Here is a 24,275-nt window from a genome sequence, read left to right on the forward strand (position 1 = left end):
CCTATGTACCATTCCTATTTTTATCATAGGGGCTCCCTCTACCAACTATGATACACGTTTGCTACAGGCAAAATTAATTCAGTTTCTTGATGCCCAACAAAGAAGACTACAAAGTTGAATGATTGCATTCTCTGACATAAAAAGATATGTGTATTTCCTAAGACATCACTAATAAGTCTACAATTTCCTCAAAATTTGAATCCACAAATTAACAACAAAATGATGAAAACTGTGCAGTGTAAGTGTGATGATGAAATTGTTTAGTGTCTGTAAGGATCAAACAATATGGTGGCAGGGGTAAAAAAAATCGATTTGGCTCATATTTTGCACAGTGATAGTACTTGGCCCACAACCCCTCAAAATAGCTTTCTTTCTTCTCAAAACCAGTTGTTGCCAGGGCAACAGGCCAAACAAGTTTTTGGGCCATTTCCCCTCGTTCGGGCATGTCAAAAACATGAAAATTTGCTTACTTTAGGGCGTGCGTACGGGCACATGCTTGACTACTAGGGAGAATTGAAAATGGGACTAAAAATGACTAACTTTTCAGCTTTTTCAAAATAGCTTCAAACTTTTCAGAAAGTCAAGTTTCAGTGCTTGGGCAGCCACAAAACAATACAGTGTTTTAGGCTTTTCAAAAAACGTAATTTTTATCCAACTTTGAAGCGCTGTAAGTACGAAGATGGTGATTTTTTTGCTTCAAATTCAAACCATACATACATGATTATATTTGCTATCAATTGCATGTTTGCGAAGTTTAGGGTGTTATTTGGTTGTTGCGTGGTTGTCCTCAGAGGATGGCCATTTTTTATGTTTAACGGAAAATATGATTTTGAGCCATATTCAAGAAGCAATATATGAAAGGTAGAACAGTGATCATATGGCAAAGCTAGCCTTATGTATTGTCTATCAAATGAATGCTTGTAGAGGTTTGGGTCTTGTTCCGTTGCCGTGAACTTGTCCCTAAAAGCAGGCCATATTTCGGACATGTGCAGAAGTCAACATTTTGGGCATTGTTTGATGCTTTGAAAATGTTAAAGTGGGATGTCGTTTGAGTTCAAATTTTGCAGCCGGATAAGTGATTTCTTAGGTTCGATCACTAGGCTGCACAACGGTGGGTCAAAGTAGAAAACAACTTTTCCCCCGCAAACCTTACTTTAAAAAAAAAATGTTAATGCGCAACTCGCTCGCACTATAATATACGCACAAGTGTGACAGGGCCCTATCACAACTCTGAAATTCGCATATGGTATGATATACGCGCGCGCGCGCGCACACACACACACACACACACACATGTGCACACGATCACCCACGCGCGCACACGTACACGCAGTGTCACACATCCACGCGCACACACACACACTCACGAACGCACACACACACACACACACACACACACACACACACACACACACACACGGATGACGTCCTTTCCAGATGGCCCATGTCAGCCCCCGACCCCGTCCCGTTATCAGCCGCCGGCAGACGGGCTGTCCGCCCTGACACCAGAGGCTCGCGCCCGCCGGGGTCTGCGACGTGTCACGGCGCTCCCGTCCCTACACGGAGGCCATATGGGTCGCGCATCTCATTAGCGAGTTGCATGGGGTGCCGGCTAGTGCACGGGTTCGCCTGGAGTTCAGAAGGGCACGGGCGGTCACAGCGTTACTTGTTGGGGAACGGCCACGGTCGCCTGTCACGACTCGGCGCTAACGTGTGCCGTACTGGGCTGCATGGCAACTTCCCAAGTTGGCGGGACAACAATGCGCCGGTGGTGCAAGACGTCTTATCTTGCTCAAGACGACTAAGACGGAGATGGGGAGCAGGCGGAGATAAACCAAACCTTTTCAAATGTGCTTTCACATGCTTTCACTTTCTTGAGTTTCTTCTATCCTTTGTCATTAAAAAAAAGACAACAGTCCGATCCAAAAACTTGGGTCCATCGACTTGAGTAGATAAATATGCTCTGTCAAAGTTACATGTAACGTTATCTACTTTTCCGTTAAATGTCTCTATTTATGATTACAATTTCTTCTAAGTGAAGAAAATAAAATGCCATCGGCAACCCTGGGAGGCTACACTAAGGTAGCCTCTACCAGGCTCCGCGGATCGCTGGGAAAATACTAGAAATCGGCCAAATAGAGTGAATAGTATGCCAGGGGTAGTCCGCTATACAGGAAAGCTCAATAGGCGAACCACGGAACCGTGGATGGCAGATTGGACCCTCTCTCCGTAGCTAACTCCCTTGGCACACTATTCACTCTATTAGGCCAATTTCTACTATTTTTCCAGCCATCCCGCGGGGCCTGGTAGAGGCTAACACTAAGGCTCACGGTTGGAAAATATCTTGTAATAGTATTTTCCTACACTGCATCACCTATCATTGTGAAAACCGCTGACTCACTCGGAACTTGCGAATTGAGACTGGGTGTTTTTGGACAACCAAGTTGATTCCCGACGGTACGGCGATTTGAGGCTTTCGCGTTAAGTTGCTAATAACTTGCTTTAATGGCTCTCATACATTTTCCCCCCAATATACACTTTCTACAAGCACATTCAACTTGCGGGAGATGAGGGAGAGTACTAGTAACTTGAACCCAAGCAAAGTAAATTTAGTTGCTATTTGGTTTCCTGTTCAATTTTGTCTTCTCTGAAGAATGTTATCCCATACTCCCGACAAGAAGTTCTAGTAAGTATAAGTCAGTAGACAATACGATAACAAGTTCACCCTTTGAACACTGCTACATTTGTTTTTCTGTTGTTCCGAATCCATGATCATTTTCCAATGGCAATAGTCTGTGGAACATAGTATATGTTCACTCAATATGTCATTTCACCGTACACAGAGTTCGCCAGTGTGCATGGAAGCAATCCTTTAACTTTAATATCTTAGGAAGATGCAACAAAAATAGTTACTCAAGCAACTGGATAACATTTGAAATAGACGTTTCAGACAGCATCCGCTATCTTTCGTCAGTGACTAAGGAAAGATTTGGCAGAACTATAGGTTTTATACCTAAACTCTGATAGATCTTAGGAGGATGGTACACGAAATCATGCTACAGAACACATCGATGAAGAAAATGTCCGTCGTTCTTGTCTGAAGAATTGCATGTCTCCTTCCAAATAGTGTTCAAAATAAGAACTCTCGGTGGTTCTGGAGACCAAACTACAAGATCGGTCCGCCCAGCAAGCCAAGAGCACGAAAGGTGTTTCTCGTCCAACACTAAAATATTGTATGTACGTCAGAATGTTTTTGTTGCACGCGGCAGACTTACGCCTTTGCACTGGCACTCGGGCTGAGTTCAAGAGGTAAGAAGTCATGGACGGGGCAAAGCGAAGTCATGTTAGCTGCCAGCGCCGTACTTGTTGCCGTGTGTTCCGAGCTCTCAGATCGTTGGGAGGTGTTGATGGTCCCGGGGCCGTATACATGATCCAGACTGTTGTCAGACATGTGGCTCGTCGACTCACAGACTCAAAGCCCCATTTCCACTTGACGGCGATGTCTGAGCGACCGTACAGCGACTAGAATCCATTTGTGTCATGATCCTTAATTTCATGATTGGAATATGATGTAAGGTGTAAAGTATGACTCAAAAGACAACAAAACATTCAAATTGTAAAGAAAATCTTTCCTCATTTATGGAATTCGTTGTGTGACTTGACGGCGATCGCTTAGCGACTGTGCAGCGACTCAAATTTCATTTGTGTCAAGATACTCAATTTTACTGAATTGGAATATGATGTAAAATGCAAAGTATGATACAAAAGACAACAAAACATTTAAATTGTAAAGAAAATCTTTCCTCATTTATGAAATTCGTTGTGTGACTTTACGGCGATCGCTTAGCGACTGTACAGCGACTCAAATTTCATTTGTGTCAAGATACTCAATTTTACTGAATTGGAATATGATGTAAAATGCAAAGTATGACACAAAAGACAACAAAACATTCAAATTGTAAAGAAAATCTTTCCTCATTTATGGAATTTGTTGTGTGACTTTACGGCGATCGCTTAGCGACTGTACAGCGACTCAAATTTCATTTGTGTCAAGATACTCAATTTTACTGAATTGGAATATGATGTAAAATGCAAAGTATGATACAAAAGACAACAAAACATTTAAATTGTAAAGAAAATCTTTCCTCATTTATGGAATTCGTTGTGACTTTACGGCGATTGCTGAGCGTCCGTACAGCGACTAGAGTTGCACTTGAGTGATCCTCAATTTCATAATTGGAATATGATGTACGATGTAAAAGTATGATACAAAAGACAATAAACCATTCAAATGGTAAAGAAAACATGTCTTCATCTATGAAATTCGTTGTGTGATTTGACGTACCTTACAGCGATTCAAATTGCATTTTTTTGATCCTCAATTTCACTGAATTGGAATGTGAATGCAAGACGTAAAAGTTTGATTTTTAATGACAACATAGAAAACACTCAAATCGTAAAAAAAAATCATTCCTCATCTTTGAAATTAGTTGTTTAATCTGTTAAATTTTCGGTCGCTCAGCTCGCTAAGGGGTGTTCACATACACCGCGAAGTGTCACAAAAACTGTCAAATTTCTTTCAATGCGCGTGAACAATCTTCTGTTTTTGCACCAGATAACTCCGATTATTTATGAATTCAAACCTCTGGAAATTAAAGCATATGGGGGTGTGGGCAAAGATTTGTGCGCTTTTACATGTGGGCTTGTCACTTTTATCTTCGGTGAATAAACAAGTGCATACAAGAAATATCATAATCACTATGAAAAACAGCCCTATAGCAAGAACTGCGGCGTACTCGAAAGTGTTTTCAAAACGTTTTTAACAAAACAACAACATCAATCTGTCTATCAATAAAAGATGACAACATGAATAAGATGATAACGAAACAATGGCGGCGTTGTTTCTTATGTTATTAGCATTGAGAAGTTGAACATAGAACCAGTGGGTGTTAAACTAACACGTGCAGTCACAGTTCAAGGGCAACAAATAAGTGCAAATGACAGAAAATATGAATTACACTGAATTATCGTCATCCACACAAAATCACAGAGTATAGAAACAGATCAGGAAATCAGTAAGGAAGGACAAATTTTATCTTCACGATCGAAGGTTTCTCCGCTCCCAAAACTTTGCGATTCCCCGGATAGTTAAAGATGTAAATATATTGTGTGGTGTGTAATTCTCCATAGTTTCATTCATAGTATCAAGGACCTCCTTGATAGTATGGATGATTCTAATCTTAAGCTTACACGTGATTATGATCCGGCAATGCGTCTGAATTAAAATTATCACGACAATATGAGTTGACAAACTTCGATCCTACAGACTCATTAGAAAAACAACGTTCGATTCAACGCTTTCAATTTGTGACGATCTAACACGTGATCTTGATCCGTCAATGTGTCTGAATTAAAATTATCACGACAATATGAGTTGACATACTTGGACCCTACAGTAGTACAGACTCGTTAGAAAAACAACGTTCGATTCAACGCTTTCAATTTTGACGATGTGATCAAATAGCCCGACGCCGGCGGCCCGACAGACACAAGTTTGATTGCCCGCAATGGTCACCATTATCTGGGCAAGTGTAAAACACACAGGTGAATTAATACATGTGCTGAGCGGCGTCGGCATGGCCACTTTGATGTCTGATTAGAAAACAATGGTACAAAATTAACGTCGTGTGCTTTGATGGAAACTTGTTGCTTGCGCGTTGCTTTTATGTAATTAGCAGCTTGGAGGACCAGATTTAAAAAGGTGGACCAACCAACTCCTGCGTTCAGTACTCGGACCTGGCTTGGAGCGTGGCTTATCCGTACGGACCGCAGTTTCCACATTTCTCGAACTTTCCGCTAATATTTTGTATCTGCTGGACTTTATTATAGGACTGTCTTTCGTAACACTTTAGTCGGAAGACGACAGAAATCAGTCGGCAGGCATAAGAGGTGACATTTACATATGTAGATTGCCTGTAAACAAGCGAGTGCATTACCCCAGCGTGAATCCGTGCATGTGCTAATGCCAGGACTCAGATTATGCACGAACTCGCCGTTGTGATGTGCGCAGCTTAGGAGCCCGGCACTTGTAAATTCGCTGCACCGCTGTGAGCAGGGTAGTGACCTGGGTAGTCTGTGAGAGACTCGGACGTTGACAAGAGACACACACACGCAGCGACCCTTCCGTAGTACTGACCCAGCCATGGAGAGTTGTATCCTGATTCCATCGGAGTTCGCCGTCGGACCATCTCACGTCGGAGACCAGACCAACTTTCTCGAGATGAGCATCAGCGTGTGGTCGGCCCAGACTCTTCGGCCGGGAACGGTCTTCCTGCCCGACCAGGGTAGAGTCGTGCTCGACAGGCTAGAGGTCTACACCTACCTCAAGAAAGACGATGTAAGTTACGCACTTTTGATTAAACCAAACCTCCTTGATTAAACTTGTTAGATTATAAATTCTGGTACATTTTAGACTTGGCGATGAAGTCTGTAGGTTGGTACAGGGTTGAATGGCGATAGATGGCGAACGATTTGATATGGCGAGTTTATGGTCAGATATAGCAAGGACATTATATAATGTCTTTGGATATAGAAGACAAAAATACGGGTAACATTACAGATATAATGCGAAAATAATGCGATGATTTGTGTTGAAATTCCCTTTCACTCAGTTTAAACGTTTCCATTTTAAAGTGCGTCTGTCTTTTGTCCAATCTCGCTCAACATACGAGGATTTTGTGTTGCAAACCATGAGTTTGAATACCATGTATTCCTCACTTAAAATTTATTGTTTGCGAGTAATGATTTATACATAGAATTCATTTCATTTTCATTTTTGCAATACTCCTTTTAAAACTATGTTGACATGTAAAAGGGGCCATTTATATGGATGTAAGTTAGTTCTACCAAGTTGAAGAATTTGAAACTTTTTTTTTAATTTCCCGATTCTCTCGTTGACCTTCTTGATAAAACTTCCTTGATAAAACTTGATATTTCGCAGGTACAGCGGAGTTTAATGAATATCGCGCATATGTTCTCTATTTCGTTTCATGAATTTCAGAAGCTAATAAATTAACGGTGTCATCCTAGAAACATTCTACATACATACATATTCATATCTGTGTTGATACAGTTGCAGATATCACTAGTTTCAACGAGGATATTTTAGCGCCTGAAACTATGGTCACAGAAATCAAAACATACTCAACATGGGGACAGTTGCGTTCTAGATATTCTACGGAAATTTTAAGAACTTATTGCTTGTTATGCCTTTTTAAGACACTAGCGGATAGCTACTCAACGTCTCAAGAGATCAGATTGCCCCAAGACGCGAAGTGAGGACTCATATATCACGTAATAATGCATAAGTCGCACTTCTCACCAGTCTTGTAGTGTGAATAAGCGGCTTGTTCGGGCAAAGGGACGAGGTTCGCCCGGTTTTTACATAAGAATTGTCCTCGAGTCTTCTCGCTAAGGATACAACAAATACCAGATATTTCTAGGTATCGGTGTGTACAGATTATTCACAAACACTTCTCTCCAACTCCAAGCAGAAGTCGGATGGGAAGATTGTGACCCTCTTCGGTTTGTCCGTTTCCAACAAAATGACCTGGCTGTTAGAAACGGGACAAGACCAGAAGAAGGTCACAATTTTCCCATCCAACCTCTGCTTGGAGAACACACATAAATGAGATAGTTTTGATCATCTATTGTGTCATCGTGTGGGATCAAGGAGGTTTGATAAAACCTCTTTGTGGGATCGATCCGTTTCAAAGTGGCGGTGTTATGAAACTTGCTCACGGTTGCTTACCATTATGCCCTTGTGCGTACTAAGGACAGATAACGGACTCTTGTAGTTGTGGTTACCAATTTCTTGAGTCTTTTCCACGAACCAAGGGTGTTTTGAAACTCACTACCAAAGGTTCACATACATCCCTTTTGTTCGCGGTCCAACAGAGAGTACCAGTTTATAGTTAAGTTTAGGAAGAAAATCCGTGTCATATGTAGTGTTACAAATTCATTTTATAAAAGAAACATCATATCATTATAATCGGGAGAAGTGGCGTTTTACATTCATTTTTGTAGAAAAAAGTCTGTAGTGACTTTCAACAAAAATTTTTTTATAGCGTAACGTTTGTATCAAAGCTACACTAAACTCTACAGAAAATCACGACCAACTACTGTACTGTATGTCACGGTGGACAGAGAACATTATCGTTCCAGCGGCCTTTGAAGACTCTCCGGGCAAATTACTACCACTTAAAACAACATAAACAATGTTTAGACGATTATTAGGCAATCAAGCACAACCATTTCCAGATTTGGAACATAAAAAAAGCCGCCGGACACTATTGAGAAATGGTCCTAACTCGTTATAGGGGTAACGAGCACTGGGTAACGAGCAAGGAGAGATGAAAGTTTCATGACAACAACAGGACTGGGGTGTTTGTTTAGTACGTCTTTAGATGACACAGACTTCGTATAGTAACATCTGAGATCACTTTGTCATAATCCAGCTAAAATGCTCGTCAAGTATAGGGCTGAGATATGTGTCGACTGTACTTTATCGTAATTTTACAGTATCGAAAAATACATTGTTCACACTACTGTTGCTACGTTGCTAGTTGCGACGTGCGGCTTCAGGGTTTTCTTACGGGCTAAGTTATGGTACATAACAAACTGTTTTGTGTATTGAGTACGATAGAATTATTCCGTGCATAACCTTAAACTTCAGTAGGTATACATATAATGGCGATTCTCTGGTTTAGAGTCAGAATATGTAACGGTAGTAATACGAAAGTTTAAAGTGGTGCTCGAAATTCTCGATTAAAGAGTTACAGTTGGAGTTTATTCGGCCAGGTAGAAATTTTGGGTTTCAGTAAAAAGCTTTAACGTTAACGCGATTATACAAATGGCGAATAGATGAAAATCCCTGAAATTCACCATAAACCACTTATAGTAACCCACCCGCCACGTCTTACTAAACTAATTGGTGCAAGAGCCAATAGTATTCGCACAAGTTGTAACCAAGATATTTGGGGTACCCCAAAGTAACGCGATGTCTACAACGCGTAAGGGAAGATTCTCTTTCCATTTTCCAAAATCAGAGATCTTTTTTGAAATGTCAGCACAGGAGTACCGTAGAGAAAGTATTACTTTCCAAGCAGAAGCTAGGCTCTTGCTTTCTTTTGGTGTCTTTTAGGTGTTGTGTCGGACTTTCTGCAAAAATAGAAAACCCGACAAAAACGCCTGAAAAGATGCGTGTCAAAAACAAGCCGTTGCATAACCTCTGCTTGGAGAGTAGTGGGGCCGTACGCGATACGCCCAGCTGTTTCTACTGTTTGTCCTTATTTACGGTGCATAATAACGTGATAATAAACCCGTCTATCCCGGAAGTTTATTCATGACCAATCCTCGCCCCCCCTCCGCTCACATTCCCAGAACCAAATTAGTCCCGCTCGTGTCGTGGGAACTATTGCTGAGAAAACTTTCCAACAAGAAAAAAAATTGTATTCCTACTTTTATTTCAAAATCCGCGACGTTTATTAATAAATAGATTATATGCAGGGTATTATAACTTATACAAGTTTCTATGAAATGTCCATAACGCTTCTGTGCTAGTCACTCGTCATATTTTGTACATTTTACTCTGTGTGACGTCACAAACAGCTGAGGTGGGCTGTCGCCATGGAGACCAGATGATTGACACATGGTTGTCCATATCTACCATTGGTTGGAATGGAAGTACTTAAACTACTCACAGTACAGTACAGTACCTGTAACGTTACTACAGTGTTAGTTCTTCATCATCAGCTCGCAGTGATCGTTTGTATGGGTCCACCCCGGGTACTGTGCGTAACGTTATATGCTCTACGCCATACTTGTACTATCACAGGCGATATTTGCCTTTTTAGGGTTATCAACTCTGTTTAGTCTTTTCTGACGGCCCCTACATCGGCGTTTGATAGTATGGGCTTCACTGGGAATTACATTCCATGTATTGTCAACATGGAATGATACAAACGCCTGTTTATTGTGCGAAGTTGAAATAGAAACAATGTTGGTCATTGTAGTGTCAAATCATTGTCTGCTAGTTTCTACCGTGAGTACAACGACTGCAATACTATTTCCTGCATGTTGACCTCGCTCTCTTTCGATTCGTCAGTGAGTCAGAGGGGCGATACTTGATACAATCCTTGATACAATCAAGGAGGTCCTTGATACAATCAATCCAACGACGGTCAGCCCCAGACCAGCCCACTGGTCAATTAGCCACGCCCACCGTTTAACCCGACGTTTCCCCCACACGTGGAACTAATGTAGTCTCTTCCAGACTAATTGTGCCGGCTATAGGGAGAATATTTGCCAGGGTTTCATTTGCGCAATGTGATCTTCACCATGGACTGACTCTACTGGCTAAACTGTTTCCTTTTCTGCCAAATTCTACGATCCGTACGCCCATAGGAGGGCCTGGTGGAGACTAGAACCAATGAGCTATCTAACTTCTCTGTTCGGCAAGAATATTGTGTTCGCGCCAACTCAACCTCACGTTTGCAACTCACTCCGGCCACAGACAACGTCCATTCAACCTGCCAATGATTAATCTTCACAAGACCTATCTGTTTACTGGCTGGAAAATACTAGTAGTAGTAGACGGGCAAAATAGGGGGGGGGGCGTTTTAGCATATAGGCACACTCCCTTTAGCCGTATGTAGAGAATACTAGAGATACAAGGTTGGAACTGTGTTCAATATGTAGTAACGTTATATCAAGGAGGTTACATGTACTGTTAGAGGAAATATAGGGTTGCCTTGGTATCGAGAGCACGCACGTTTGGCTTTAAAGTTTAGTCAGTTTGGTTATGGCTATGCTAATACTGACAAGAAATGAAGTGAGTACTGTGAGGGGAATCTTTTTGTAACGTTATAACAGTACTGTCCACATCCCACGCTCTGCTGCAGAAACCTTTTGTCCCGATTTACAAACGCGTTTTTTAGTCGACTTGGAGTCGACTCAGGGCTGTGCAAGGAGAACAATAGGCCAATCAAGTAAAGTTTTCCAGCAGGAAAACTCCATTTGAGTAGCCCAAAGCTCCTCATACACAGCCCCGAGTCGAGTCCGAAAAACTGTAGGTGGCAGGTGTTCATGGGGTCTGTACCCGGCTGCAACTCATCTCCAAGCAGATGTGGGGTGGAAGATCGTGATGTCGGGATTCTCTGACAGCACTGACTCCTATTTACGATCAAACTCAACATCTGCTTGGAGATTAGAAAGAAACACAGACAATATATCCCCGGATTGACTCTTTGTCGGCATGTGTGGCTCATGTTCATCCACACACAAGTCCGTGCTATCAATCTGTCAATCAAACGGCTTGATATACGCATTCCCCACGTGCCATTGTCAGGGACAGCGTCCCGGCTACACAGACTGTCTGTTAGGGGAGAGTATCTATGCAAACACTACTCTCCAAGCAGAGGATGGGTTCCGGCAGGTTTTTGACGTGTTTTTAGGCGTTTTTGTCGGGCTTTCTACTTTGTCATTTCTTTTTGTCCAGCCAACCCCACACTTCTGCAGGCAGACGGTCGCAAACACCAGGTAGAGTGTGTTACAGGAATGTACGACAGGTAGAGTTACAAGAAATTCCAGGAATGTACGGAAACACCAGGTAGAGTGTGCTACAGGAATGTATGGAAACATCAAGTAGAATGCACGGAAACACCAGGTAGACAGTGTTACAGGAATGTATGGAAACACTAGGTAGAGTGTGTTATAGGAATGTATGGAAACACCAGGTAGAGTTGTGTTACTGGAATGTACGGAAACACCACTGGTAGAATGTGCATGAAAACACCAGGCTAAAGTGTGTTACAGGAATGCACGGCAGGTAGAGCATGTTACAGGAATGTACGGGACATTGGTCCGCCACACGTCGCGCGCGCGACCGGCCGGCCTTCAGGTGACCTTCCCCCGCCCCGTGAACTCTATGAGACTCGCTGAACTCTTCAACCCTTCCACCCGAAATTCCTCGCTCCTAGACGTCGCTAATGACGGCAAAGTTTCCCTGTTCTATCAACTCGCACTCCTGTGATTTGTTAATTTGTTACCCTGACGGGGCCTTCCCCACCTAGCCAAACGCCAATCAGCGCCCAGGTCTTGTGGCTCTTGGCTCTTGACGGTCGCCGTTTGTCTCTCGAGCGGAGAGGTCGCGCCTCTGGGTGTGTAACTCGTCAGGAAACACTTCGGCACCTCCCTTTAAATCAAAACAAATGTTTCCACCTCATCGGGACAATATACACGCGATTGTGCTTTAAACAGCCCGAGCTATCGGTCTTCTTCTAAACTTATTTACGACAATTCAAAATGACACTGGCCATGAACAGACTGTGGCGAGAGAGTACAGTACAAGGCCAAACAACGCAGTCATTAGCTGATACAAACCTCCCCACAGACGTACACGGGTAGATGGGCTTCTGACATCACCCAGTACAAACCAGTGAATCACGCAACCGTCAAAATGGCGCGTCTTGCAATTGGGCGCTTTTGAACGTCACAAGCGCTGTTGACATTAAGTGCTATTCGTTTTGTTTCTCATGCGTTATCGTCGTTCCGCTGGAATTCATAGGATCCACCATTGAGAAAAATACGAATTTCACGGAATTCATACATACGAGTTTTACGGAATACGTAACGTTACGGCTTTTACGGAATTCTGGATATGATCCGCTACTAAAGAAGCATGCAAATATTACGAAGTTCATACGAGTTTTACTAATACTAGCAAGGACCGTATGTATTCCGTAAAACTCGCGTGACTTCCGTAAATTCGAAACGCGTTATGTTTCTCAGTGATGGATCATAAGAATTCCGTAAAATTCGTTTGAATACTTAGGCACCCCTGTTCCTGTTGTTACCCTCGCTGTCATTTTGTACAGGGGTGTCTGTGAGGATGAACTCATTGTGTATCCATTCGGCAGCCATATCATACTATCATACTACTGATGCCACTTATAGGTTAAGTTTGTGGTGTATGGCTTGTGATGTTCTTCCGTGCTTGACACGTGACGTTGTTTATCTTTATCACAGGTGCGCCACGAGTTCGGTAACTATGACGACATCCAGGTGGTGGACGACAGGAAGGTGCGACACTGCAACTGGGTCCGATTCCTCAGGTACGCCTAGCAACCAGCCTAGCAACGCATGCACTTCTATCTAGTACAGGTCCATCGGAATTCAGGACGAAAAAAACAAAACCAACAAACTACATTACGCAATTAGACGAAAAATAGAGATGAAATTAAAGCGAGGGCGTTCTATCTCCTTGTTGAAAGTAACGGTATCCAGTGATTATGTTTGCAGCTAATGTTTGTACACTAACTGTCTACTAAGCACATTTACTGACGAAATATGCTGTCTGAAACGTCTGACCGTTTGCAAATTTTAAAGATTGGGGGTCCAGGCTGCCACGCGATAGATATTTTACAGATTGGGGGTCTGGCATCCAGGCTAGTATCCAGTTTCTTACCTGGATGTCTAACCTTAATTCACAAACATTATCTTCCATAGGTCAGCAGATAACGAGGACGATGTGAGTTTGGTCGGGTACCGCGAGAAGGACCGAGTCTACTTCAAGGTGGTGAAACTCGTCCCGCCCAACACCGAGCTGCTGGCGACCTTCCAGCGGGACCGGGAGGCGTCAGACCCGGCGGCTGAGGCGGCGGAGAGCCAGCGACTGTTCCTGGAGTTCACCGCCCCTCTCTTCGCCGCGCTACAACAGAGGCTGGGTGAGCGAGGTAACGTACACTATGGCTTATCTTCGTATAGATGTTCGGAACCAAGATCGCGCGCCGCAAACAAAATTACACATGGGTTACCACCTTCGCTAATAATATTTTGGGTAGCGTTTTTTGTTTGTTTGTATATGGATGAAAAGCACAACTCAAGAAACGACGCTTGGATTTTCAATAAACGTTATTATTTATTCCCCAGGCTCTGATCCTCCTGCTAAGCGGACCGGTGCAGACCTGTCCCCCGGCGCGCGCGCACAGGCGGCCCGCAGCATCACCCTGGTCACCCCGCCGCTGGAGGAGGAGGAGAGGAGGGTTCTGGGCAACGCGACTGGACATCTCGGGCACCAGGTAGCACAGGTAAGGGTGTTCTCATAGCGGGAAGAACGATTTCCACAGCATCTACAAATCATGGACATCGTGTCCGTACGCACTGTTCTTCATTATAAATTACGAGCTGTCTTCGTTTTCTGTAATTTTCGTTCTCTTGACGTGTAGTTGGAAATTAAAGTTGTCCGAATGATCACTGTTGTTTCTCTATTTGTCGACAAACTAGATCTCTCATTCCGTGAAGCCGGCCCTCCCATCGTTCCGTCCTCAGACCACTCACACCGCACATCCCCCTACCCCCAACACACATCCCCGCACCCACACTGCACGTCCTCCCACCCACACCGCACATCCCCGCACTCCCACCACACACCCTCCCACCCCACATCCCCGCACCCACACCACGCATCCTCCTACCCACACCACACATCCCCCTACCCCCACCACACATCCCCGTACACCTCATCCCCCCACCCACACACCCCTTCCCCCCACTCACACACCCCATCCCCCCACCCGGCGGCGTAACGGCGAGAGGACCCTACTGCCGTGCGAGGTTTGCGGGAAGGCGTTCGACAGACCCTCTCTGCTCAGGAGGCACATGCGGACACACACAGGTCAGAGAAATAGCTTAATTTACTTTCCTTTTGTTTGCTTACTTGCTTATGTCGAGACCTTCCAGTCACGAGTCGAGATGGCAGCCCAAGTCTTTCGTTCCTTTCTTTTGGACAGAGACAAATACAATGTGGCAGTGCACTCAAGTTGATAATGTATTAGAACAGTACTACATACAAAGTCTTCCCCATTGGTCGAACCAATTATTGCCATGCTCTCATTGGTAGAACCGTAGAACGGATAATTGTGATTGACAGTCAGGATCGTCCAATGGTAACACTCCTTCGTCCTCCTCCTCCAGGTGAAAAGCCGCACGCATGTGACGTGTGTGGGAAGGCCTTCAGCACGTCCTCCTCCCTGAACACACACCGACGGATCCACAGCGGGGAGAAACCGCATGTCTGTCAAGTGTGCGGCAAGCGTTTCACGGCCTCATCCAACCTCTACTACCATAGGATGACGCACATGAAGGTACGCCGTGTTTTTAACATTCCAGCCAATCGTCGGCTTCGTAACTTGGGTCTCAAGTCGACTTGTGAAATTCCAAAGTAGCCTGGAATCCAGTCCAGTCCGGTTCCAATAGATATTTCATAGAAGGTATCCAACCACTGTTTTGTTCGTGCAGATTCATCTCAAATGGTTGCCATTTGTAACTTGTCACCGTCTTTTTACTTTCCATCGTTCGTGTCCGCGGTGCTGAACTGATTTCCCTATAATCCGTAGCATTCTGTTAGTTCGGACCAAGTTCACCCATTTTAAACAGCACCAAAGTTAATGGCAGTAGCGTACGTAGTCAAGTGGTTAGTGACCCTGTCGCTGGAACAAGAGTTTGGGAGTTCGAATCCTGCCGGTTGTCGCTCACCTGACATGCAAGCTACTGGAAAGTGTCGCAGACTCGCAGTCTTTAGGACGGGGCGCTAAGCAGTGTTCCACTGTCAGTTGTACTTGTCAAAAGAGCAGAGGACTTTTCCCCGTACAAAGAACCTGTGAATGTTGTACATGAATTCTCTTGTCACGGCCAGTGGAAGAGTAGCTAATCAGTGAGCTAAACTGGTTCGAGATTCTGCCTTGCATTCTGAATCAAGTGGCATCGTGTGACTCAATCGGTAGGGTGTTTCGCCCTGAACCGTGAGTTCCCAGGTTCGAAACCACTGGTATGCCACGACGTTGTGCCATTGGGAAAGGCACTTTACACGACTTTCCTTACTCCACCCAGGCGTGAATGGGTAACGTTACCTGACTTCGGTTGAGGAAGGTCGTATTGAGGTCACCTGCTGGCGCTGAATGGCAGCCGCCCAGACCCTTCTACAAAGTGCAAGTGTGGAGCAAATATGTATCTGTTGTATATTATGTGATTGTAAACCCTGCAGCAATTCAGCACTGGCTGCCATTGCACGGGTAATTTCTTACCAAGAAACCATTTAATCATCTTATTGTTTTCTCCACAGGATAAGCCCCATAAGTGCACCATGTGTTCCAAGTCTTTCCCGACACCCGGCGACCTGAAGAGCCACATGTACGTTCACAACGGCTCGTGGCCGTTCAAATGTGACGTCTGCAACCGGGGCTTCAGTAAGCTGACCAACCTCAAGAACCACATGGTCTTACATTCCGGTAGGCGCTTCGTTCTTCTGAAATTTCTCAAGCATCTTTAATGTCATGCAAAAGTTAAAGGAAAGCTACACAAAAAATTGAAAATCCTTCTATGCTTTGCTTAATACATTCCAAAGTCAAATTCTTACTTCAAGTTGTTTCACATAAGTCCGTCATAGATCTAGGATTGTCCACAGTTTGCAACTGACGCCTTCTCGCCTGATAATTGAATTATATGACGTCAGTGTTTCAAATTTTTCACCTGATGAGAAGGCGTCAGCACGGCATAAGTTGCAAACAGTGGAAAATCCCAGAACTATGACGGACTTATGTGAAACAACTTGAAGTAAGAATTTGACTTTGGAATATAATAAGCATAGCATAGAAGGATTTTCAATTTTTGTGTAGCTTTCCTTTAAAAGATATGTACTTCTTATCCAGATACTAACAGGATGAAAAGGAATATATTTTGTACATCAACAAAATCTAGAAGCTTGGCGATAAAATTGGCAATCTTTCATATATCTATTGATGTCATCATCGGGCAAGTCTGTTGATGGCTGTAGCCCATTCGTCACTTCGCTATTTTCTCGTTAACCACAACGGAAAGGGAGTGAGTGAGACTGTGCATGTGTGTGTGTGTGTGCATGTGTGTGTGCATGTGTAGGTATGTGTGTGCGTGTGTGTGTGTGTGTGTGTATGGCAGTCTGTGCTTGATTGTGTGTGTATGCATATTTATGTGTGTGGTGTGAATATATGTACACACACACGTGTGTGTGTGTGTGTGTGTGCGTGTGCGTGCGTGCGTGTGTGAATGTGTGCGTTTTAAGAATGTTTTAAGTATGACCTCTCTTATAACCTTGGTCTCCACGCTTAACATTACAGGCGAGAAGAAGTATGAGTGTCCGCTGTGCCACAAACGGTTCGCCCTGCCCTGTAACCTGCGCACTCACCTGAAGACCGTCTGTCACCAGGGACAACGTGAGTAACCAAACTTCTCAGAACACCTTTCTTTGCTCAGAGTATCCTCTTAAAGGAAACCCAATAAATATTTGAGCACGGAAATCAGACTTTGAAAGTCAATTTATTTACTTATTTCTATTCATGATTACTTCAAGCAACACTATCACAATGTATAGCAACATCCATGATGCAAAAATACGATGTCGTTGTGATGTGAGAACTCGCTGAAAATCGTCCCCGGGGTTTTTGTAGGCTGGCGAAACTAAGGGGATTTACGGCAGTTTTAAAATGTATGAAGTTATTTTGCAAATGTGCTTAACAGTGTAAGTAAATGTCATTACCATCAAGATTTCAGTATTTTTTCTATTTCCAGTTTTTGGGCCCTAATATTGCTTCTGTTGCCTTTAAGATAATTGATCCCACATGTTGTAAAAAGAGTGGGGCTTTTTCTCTTCCTCTGCTTCCAAAAAAGAAGCCAAAGCCAGTCCAGTAATATAGCCAACACTAGCTTTTTGAATTGAGCTCCGAAGTTGTTGTTACAACAATGCCAATCACTGCCCTTGTCACATGTATGTTTCCCGTGTCTCTAACCAAATGTGTTTCCAAAGTCCACGTACTTGCAATTAGCCTTTGGGTATGAACTTGCAAATAAACTTTCAGTATCAGTCATCACAGTGCTTGTGAGAAAGTATTGATGTGTTTTAGAGGGGAGCTGCCCCAATCATGTTATCATGTGTTCCAGTGTATCAAATGATACACATTTCCTTTTATAATTTGAAATCTGGACTATCTACATTTGATACCATTTGGAAACCAAGCCCATTAATGGCATTATGACTGCTGACCACATCTTGATCTATCCACAGTGCCCCAGCAGCCGTGTACGCGGTGCGGCCAGGTCCTGACGCAGGACGAGCTGTCCCGGAACCCGAACGGAATGTGCGGCCCCTGCTGCCTGGCCAAGTTGGACATGGCGACCCGCGACAGGCCCCATCTCCAGTCAGGCTTCTTCCGCGGCATGGAGATGAAAGTTGAACATTGATACGCCAGCTTTCCAGAAAAGGTGGGCTAGGCTAGTGGGATGGGCCTGATGGGGTTACCAACCCACTAGTCGAGCCCACCTTTTCCGGTAACCCCTGAGACACCAAGAATCAACAGGAAATGCTACAGATGATAAAACGTAGATGTATGTAAAGCATCAAGAGTAACTGAGGAAACGTTTTTGTTACACAGAAGTACTTGTGGATAAAAGGCTGCATTGAAAGGATAGCCACGGATATCTGGAGATTAAAGTTTACAATGACATTTTGACTGGGGAAACAATGTGTAATATATATGGTCACATTCCAAGTTATTGACATTTAATCAACAGTGTAGTTCATCACATATCCTACACTGCATATTCTCACCAATATTTCACAAAGTGCTTTAATTCGCAAAATTTTTTCACGTCAGCTGTTTCAAAACCGTTCAAGAAAAAAAGGGATGTTAGATCACAGGTTACTTTCATGTAAACGTTTATGCTTTTAGTTGACATTGCTAAAGAACATGAATTTTATCCAAAGTCATTAGGGAAAAAGAGCCATTTCTGTAAGATTGTTGCTTAAAATGTGCTAACTTCAGTAAATCCGAATCGGAGACTTGTACAGTAACTGTTGTATATTGCTTCACTTATCTCCTATGTGCCACACTATGCAAATTAATGTGCAATTTTATTTTAGAAGTGTGATATCATTGTCAAACGTGCACTTACGCTCAACATCTGTCCAAATGCTGGCATTGTCTTGTGTAACGTCAGAATGTATCATGTACAGCACCAAGCTAGTGGGTGTGTCATTCCCTCTTCTTAGGAATTGTTAATGATACAAATGACAGACATGACATGTACATGTACATGCTTGAAAAGAATCTTTCTTTCTATGTCCTCTGTGTAGTTAGACTGGTTGGATCAATCTGTGTAAGACTTTCATGGATATCTGGTCACAAGAGTGAATTTTACAAATACAAAAGAAAACTAAACTCTCTGTTGTTGTTTTTAGTATACATTTATTCAATTTGGACTGAAGTCATGTTCTTCTTCCTTTAGTTCTCCCTAGTAGCACTTTTAGAATAACTCATCTTCCTCTGACACCACACAGACATAGGTGCACTGTGAGTTGTAACACTATCAACAGTGTAACACTTAAAGTCTGTATCCCCACCCTTCAAATCAGTCAAGATGCTCAAAGCATGATCATAACAAAAGACATGTAAGAGATATTATTCTTAAAAGGAAAATATACAAGCTTTCCAATGATATAAGACATAATGCTGATCATGGAAAATAAACAACATATGATCCGGCAAGGGAAATTTCATCACTTCTTTTCGTGACATACTCACACAAGTAGCTCGGTGCAATATAGTTAAGCTTTGTAATGATACATAATACATATACCATGAAATTGATGAAGTATTCATGGAGGTATGATCGACTGAAAGCAAGTTTCCAAAGTTTTTGTTTTGAAGTTTATTTACATCTTGTAAATGACTCTGTTTCTTAGGAATGTCTGGTTTGCTACTATAATTAATCTACACCATTTGGTTTCTGTTCTCAAGTCATTTCTGAATCCTGTCATTGATCTAAAAAACAATAATACAAAATGAGCAATGTAAAAAGTTGCCACGATCATTTACTGACAAAAAGGTGAACTACTATCCACTCAGACATGCCTCTTACAGTAATGACTAGACTGTAGACACCATGTACAAGGTGTAAACCTGTGCAAAATTTGCCTAGTTTATAGTTCATTGTAACATTACATATTGCAACATGTCCTGGGAAGGTGTTTAATCCACACTGACTCTATCTTATGCATGATTATATTATCCTCTGGATATGGCAAAAGCGTTTAAGTTTGTGGTGCATCTGTACTACTTTACCATCAGGCACATAGATTGTGACCTTGGTACCCTTGTATCACTTCTAACGACCTCGTACACTCCGCCATTCAAACTCACTTTGCACAGAAGTAGAGATTCACTGTTCAGCTCACGAAGATGTCTTTACCGTGTCGTTAAGTGAATGCACCAGGACATCAAAGCACACCACCCCCTCTCCCTCACTCCTCTTACCCCCCCTCCCCCCCACCTACAGTAAGTCAGGTGTTGACCCCCCTAGGTACGTCCTAAGATCCTGTACTGTAGATCTGATCAGCTTGCACGGAATGGTCGCCTCCCGGAGTCTCTGGAATGCAGCGTAGCGATGACAACCTCCGAACGAGTAGTAATAGTTTCCCCCCTGTCTGCCCGTGATCCAGAGAACGTCGATGGGCGGGATAGTTTGTCTCTGTGTCGGGTCCTGAGATTAGGTAAACAGAACAGCAGTTCATGGTTAGACAAGAGAGAAAGAAATGGTCGTATCAGTATGATGATGTTAGGCCGCCCAGCCTTCTGTTTTCATGATTTTTTTTTCTAAATTTTTTTTTTTTTGAAAACAAAAATCTGTTAACCAAGAAATTAAATTGGTGTGGCCCTATCAAGGGAAAGCAGTCAAATGTTTGGACTGTTGAGTACCAAATCCTCTTTGCTTTTGAAGGAGAACATAAGACCATGCATGTTGATTTGACTAACGTTATATGGATGACATCTGTGCACCCATCAATTTTTGTCTGTTTCTAAAAAATTAAGTTTTTGACCTTATTGTAAATCGTACAATAGCAGCTGAAAATTGAGCAAATAGATCTATGTGCAAAAATAATCGAATACTAATGGCGTAGAATGCCAAAGTCAATTTCAAAGTCAAAGAAGATGTAAAAGTATGAAGAAGATGTGAGATAAAATGAAAAATCTGTACGTTGATTAAGGTTAGACATCCAGGTAATAAGATACGGCAAAAAAGCAGTTACTCAAGCAACTGGATATAATTTGACAAATTAAACAATTTTATCCAGTTGCTTGAGTAACTGTTTTTTCAAGAATCTATAGTGCGGTATACTCTGTGTGTTTAGTCATTTGTTCAACTTTCCTGCATGACCACTTAGATTTCTAACTTTTTTTTTTGCCAATTTTTTTTTTTTTGGTTCCCAGAGGATATCATCCATATAATCGAATCAACAAGGCCTAAAAGGTTGGAAGGTATAGGAAGTAAAATAGGAAGTGAAATACGGTACAAACTAATTCCTAGGGAAACATTCCAAGATGATGCAAACCTACCAAATATTCAAAAGGATAGGTCTTCTATACAGATATAAACACAGGCAGACAAAGAGACAATATGTCACATTCAGTCTGGGATAAATGTCCCAGTATACATTTACATAGTATGCCTAAGCCCTCTTCCTGTGACGGGTCATAGGAACATCTGTTAATTCCTGATATTATCTAATGCAGAGTCATTCAGACTGCTTTTTTCAGCACTTTTTTCAGCAATTCTCTGATTGGCTGACAGCTGATTAGTCACGGGTCATGCCCCCAAAAGCTGAACCAGCCTATATATCAGCCAGCCTGTATATCAAAGGTTCCAAAAGGATTCTGTGTGGGAGAATGCTTCCTGTCCAACTCTAATGACATTATGTCACTGATCTACAAAATGTATATTTAGACTCCTGTGGTCCTGTGGTCTACTAAGAAGGACTCACAACCCACACATTCATTATCATAAATCTTGATGACATTACCCAACCAGGAACCCCTTTTTGAAACCTAGAATTATGAGACTGTTAAACATCGTATGGCAGCAATAGACAGGGAACAGGGTAGCGAATCTGTGTGTGTGTCTGTGTGTTTGTGCATGTGAGTGAGTGAGTGAGTGAGTGAGTGAGTGAGTGAGTGAGTGAGTGAGCCAACCCGTATGTGTATCTCGTTGGCTGCCATACTGTAACGCTTGGATTTGTACGGTTCCTGGTGGCAAATGTGCATAGATGTTGGCACATTGGCTTTCAAATCCGTAGAGTGTTTTTTGGCACACTTTTAGACAGATTATCGGAAGAGGCTCGGTGAGCATCACTCCACCGCCAGGGAAGGTCATGTAAAGTGCCTTTCCCAAGGGCACAACATCGGGGCATAGTGAGCATCGAACCCGCAGGACTTGATTGGTTCTGAGTCCAACACTCTAACCGTCATGCCACAACAACGCCACATAACGCTTGAATGTTTGAATGAAAACTAAACATTGTAGCACTGTAGAACTGTTAAAGGAGACCTAGTGTAGAACTGAAGGAGGAGACCTCGAGAAGTCCCGGATGTAGCATAACCCAGACACGAGATAGAGTCGAGATGTAGCTAGGTTCATGTTGAGCCTTCACGTTATGTGGGACCGTTCCGTCCCGTAGATAGAGTAACAGCCTGGAGTACGTACAGTCGAGAGTACAAGGCCAAAAAACCATTGTCACAACATCATAATGAAAAAAATTCAACAGGATTAGGAAAGTACCTTGATGGTCTCCATGAGGGACTGTACTTTCTCATGGTTGAGGACAGGTGGGATGGGTCGGATGAGGACGTGCATGGGAACCTCGTGGATCTCCCCGATGTGCGCCGTCTGGACCGTCATGTCGTCCCCAAGTTCAATGCCAACGGACGGAGGTGGTTTGATCTCTCCTAGGGAGTACAGGTTATACAGGAGAGTCAGTGGTCACACAGTGTTCTAGGGTGCATGTAGTGTTTAGGGATTAGGGTCTAGTGTCTATATGTTAACCCCTAGTTAAAAAAAACAACCTACAATTATCAAATTGCACATCCTTTTCCTGTATGTTAGCCCTTACAATTGTCGGGGTGAGGGTATTTCTAGAATGCGTTGCGCCCGCGTGGTTGCTGTAAAGCGAAGTATAACTGATAAAAATGAGCAATATCAAACTAATACCCTAAATGTTTCAAAGGTGTCTGGGCACTTCAGCGGTGGGGGTATATTTTTGCTCTGGAATTCAGCAGGACAAGGGTTAACAATATATAACACACAGAGACATGATTAGTCATATGAGCTGCATTTATTGTGAACTATAATTACTCTAGTACATGGTACTAGTATACATTTGCTTTTCATTTGAGTCTTTTGACGTCATTTGCACCATGTTGGTTTACAGCGTACGTCATGCTGCTTAATCCAATCATCCGCCAACATGATTGCTGGGGGATTAAAGTTATAACCAGACATTAATGAAAAGCCTTAGAATATTAAACACTGGTTTATATTTAACAGGTCTTAGAATGCAGTATGTCCAAGAGTAGGCTAAGTTTACAGTACAGGTACATTATGGGGTACTAATTGTTACAACTACGTTACAATGTATACAATCTATATATATATTATATTAATCTACAATAGAACTCAAACTACAATGATAGTGCATCAAATAGCATTCTGTATACAAACATCCACAAGGCAATAAGAGATGGCAGACTTCACCCCCTTACAGACATACAATATCAGACTGAGACGCTGAAAACCCCCAAAACAAAACCTTGCTCTATATATAGTCTATATAACATTAATTATATCCACCTGTTTCCTCGTCTGAGTTGGTCCGAACCATGATACTCATGCTGGCTGGTACGGTTGGAGTTCGGAGAAAAAACACCGTGGTCTGGAGAAGTATAGCGTACAAACTCACACACTTCCGTCTGGCCACCACGGGAGAAGCACATGAGGGGTGGAGGCTAGGAAGGAACCTTCGGATCCAAAATGACATCTGACTCATGTTCCTACGCACAGACTGAGACTCCCTGAGTCATTCTGAGATCTGCACAACTTTTGTTGGTGTTCCGCGAAACCAGGAAGTTTCGCGACCCTTGACCTCGCTGAATGACGTCATCTTCCAGCTGTCTGTCACGGTTGATGGTCACTTTTCCTGATATCATCTCCAGTTTACTTAAAGCATCCTCTCCGACATTTCTTTATCAAACTGATCTCTTAAATGTGTACATCTGAAGGACACTACAATGTACAACAACATACTCAACTGACTGTTTTAATAGATGACATAAAAATGATACGAGGACATCTAGCGG

The 24,275-nt window shown here is 42.9% G+C and overlaps 2 protein-coding genes across 2 annotated transcripts; one reads left to right on the forward strand and one right to left on the reverse strand.

Annotated features, from left to right (window-relative positions):
- Positions 1–5,772: 5,772 nt before the first annotated feature.
- On the forward strand, positions 5,773–19,307 carry LOC136434142 (zinc finger protein 135-like). The gene is made up of 9 exons (XM_066426908.1): positions 5,773–6,397; positions 13,087–13,172; positions 13,567–13,793; positions 13,990–14,147; positions 14,344–14,734; positions 15,034–15,203; positions 16,181–16,346; positions 17,211–17,306; positions 18,155–19,307. The coding sequence occupies exons 1-9, from the start codon at positions 6,203–6,205 to the stop codon at positions 18,328–18,330; spliced, it is 1,665 nt and encodes a 554-aa protein (XP_066283005.1). The 5' UTR covers positions 5,773–6,202; the 3' UTR covers positions 18,331–19,307.
- A 7-nt stretch (positions 19,308–19,314) lies between these two features.
- LOC136432388 (sulfiredoxin-1-like) lies at positions 19,315–24,047 on the reverse strand. The gene is made up of 3 exons (XM_066423633.1): positions 23,770–24,047; positions 22,702–22,868; positions 19,315–20,628 (listed from the first exon to the last, which is right to left on the reverse strand). Exons 1-3 carry the CDS (start codon positions 23,963–23,965, stop codon positions 20,419–20,421), a joined length of 573 nt encoding a protein of 190 aa, XP_066279730.1. The 5' UTR covers positions 23,966–24,047; the 3' UTR covers positions 19,315–20,418.
- Positions 24,048–24,275: the final 228 nt, after the last annotated feature.

Source organism: Branchiostoma lanceolatum, chromosome 4 (genome assembly GCF_035083965.1).
Source record: "Branchiostoma lanceolatum isolate klBraLanc5 chromosome 4, klBraLanc5.hap2, whole genome shotgun sequence".
Taxonomy (NCBI): domain Eukaryota; kingdom Metazoa; phylum Chordata; class Leptocardii; order Amphioxiformes; family Branchiostomatidae; genus Branchiostoma; species Branchiostoma lanceolatum.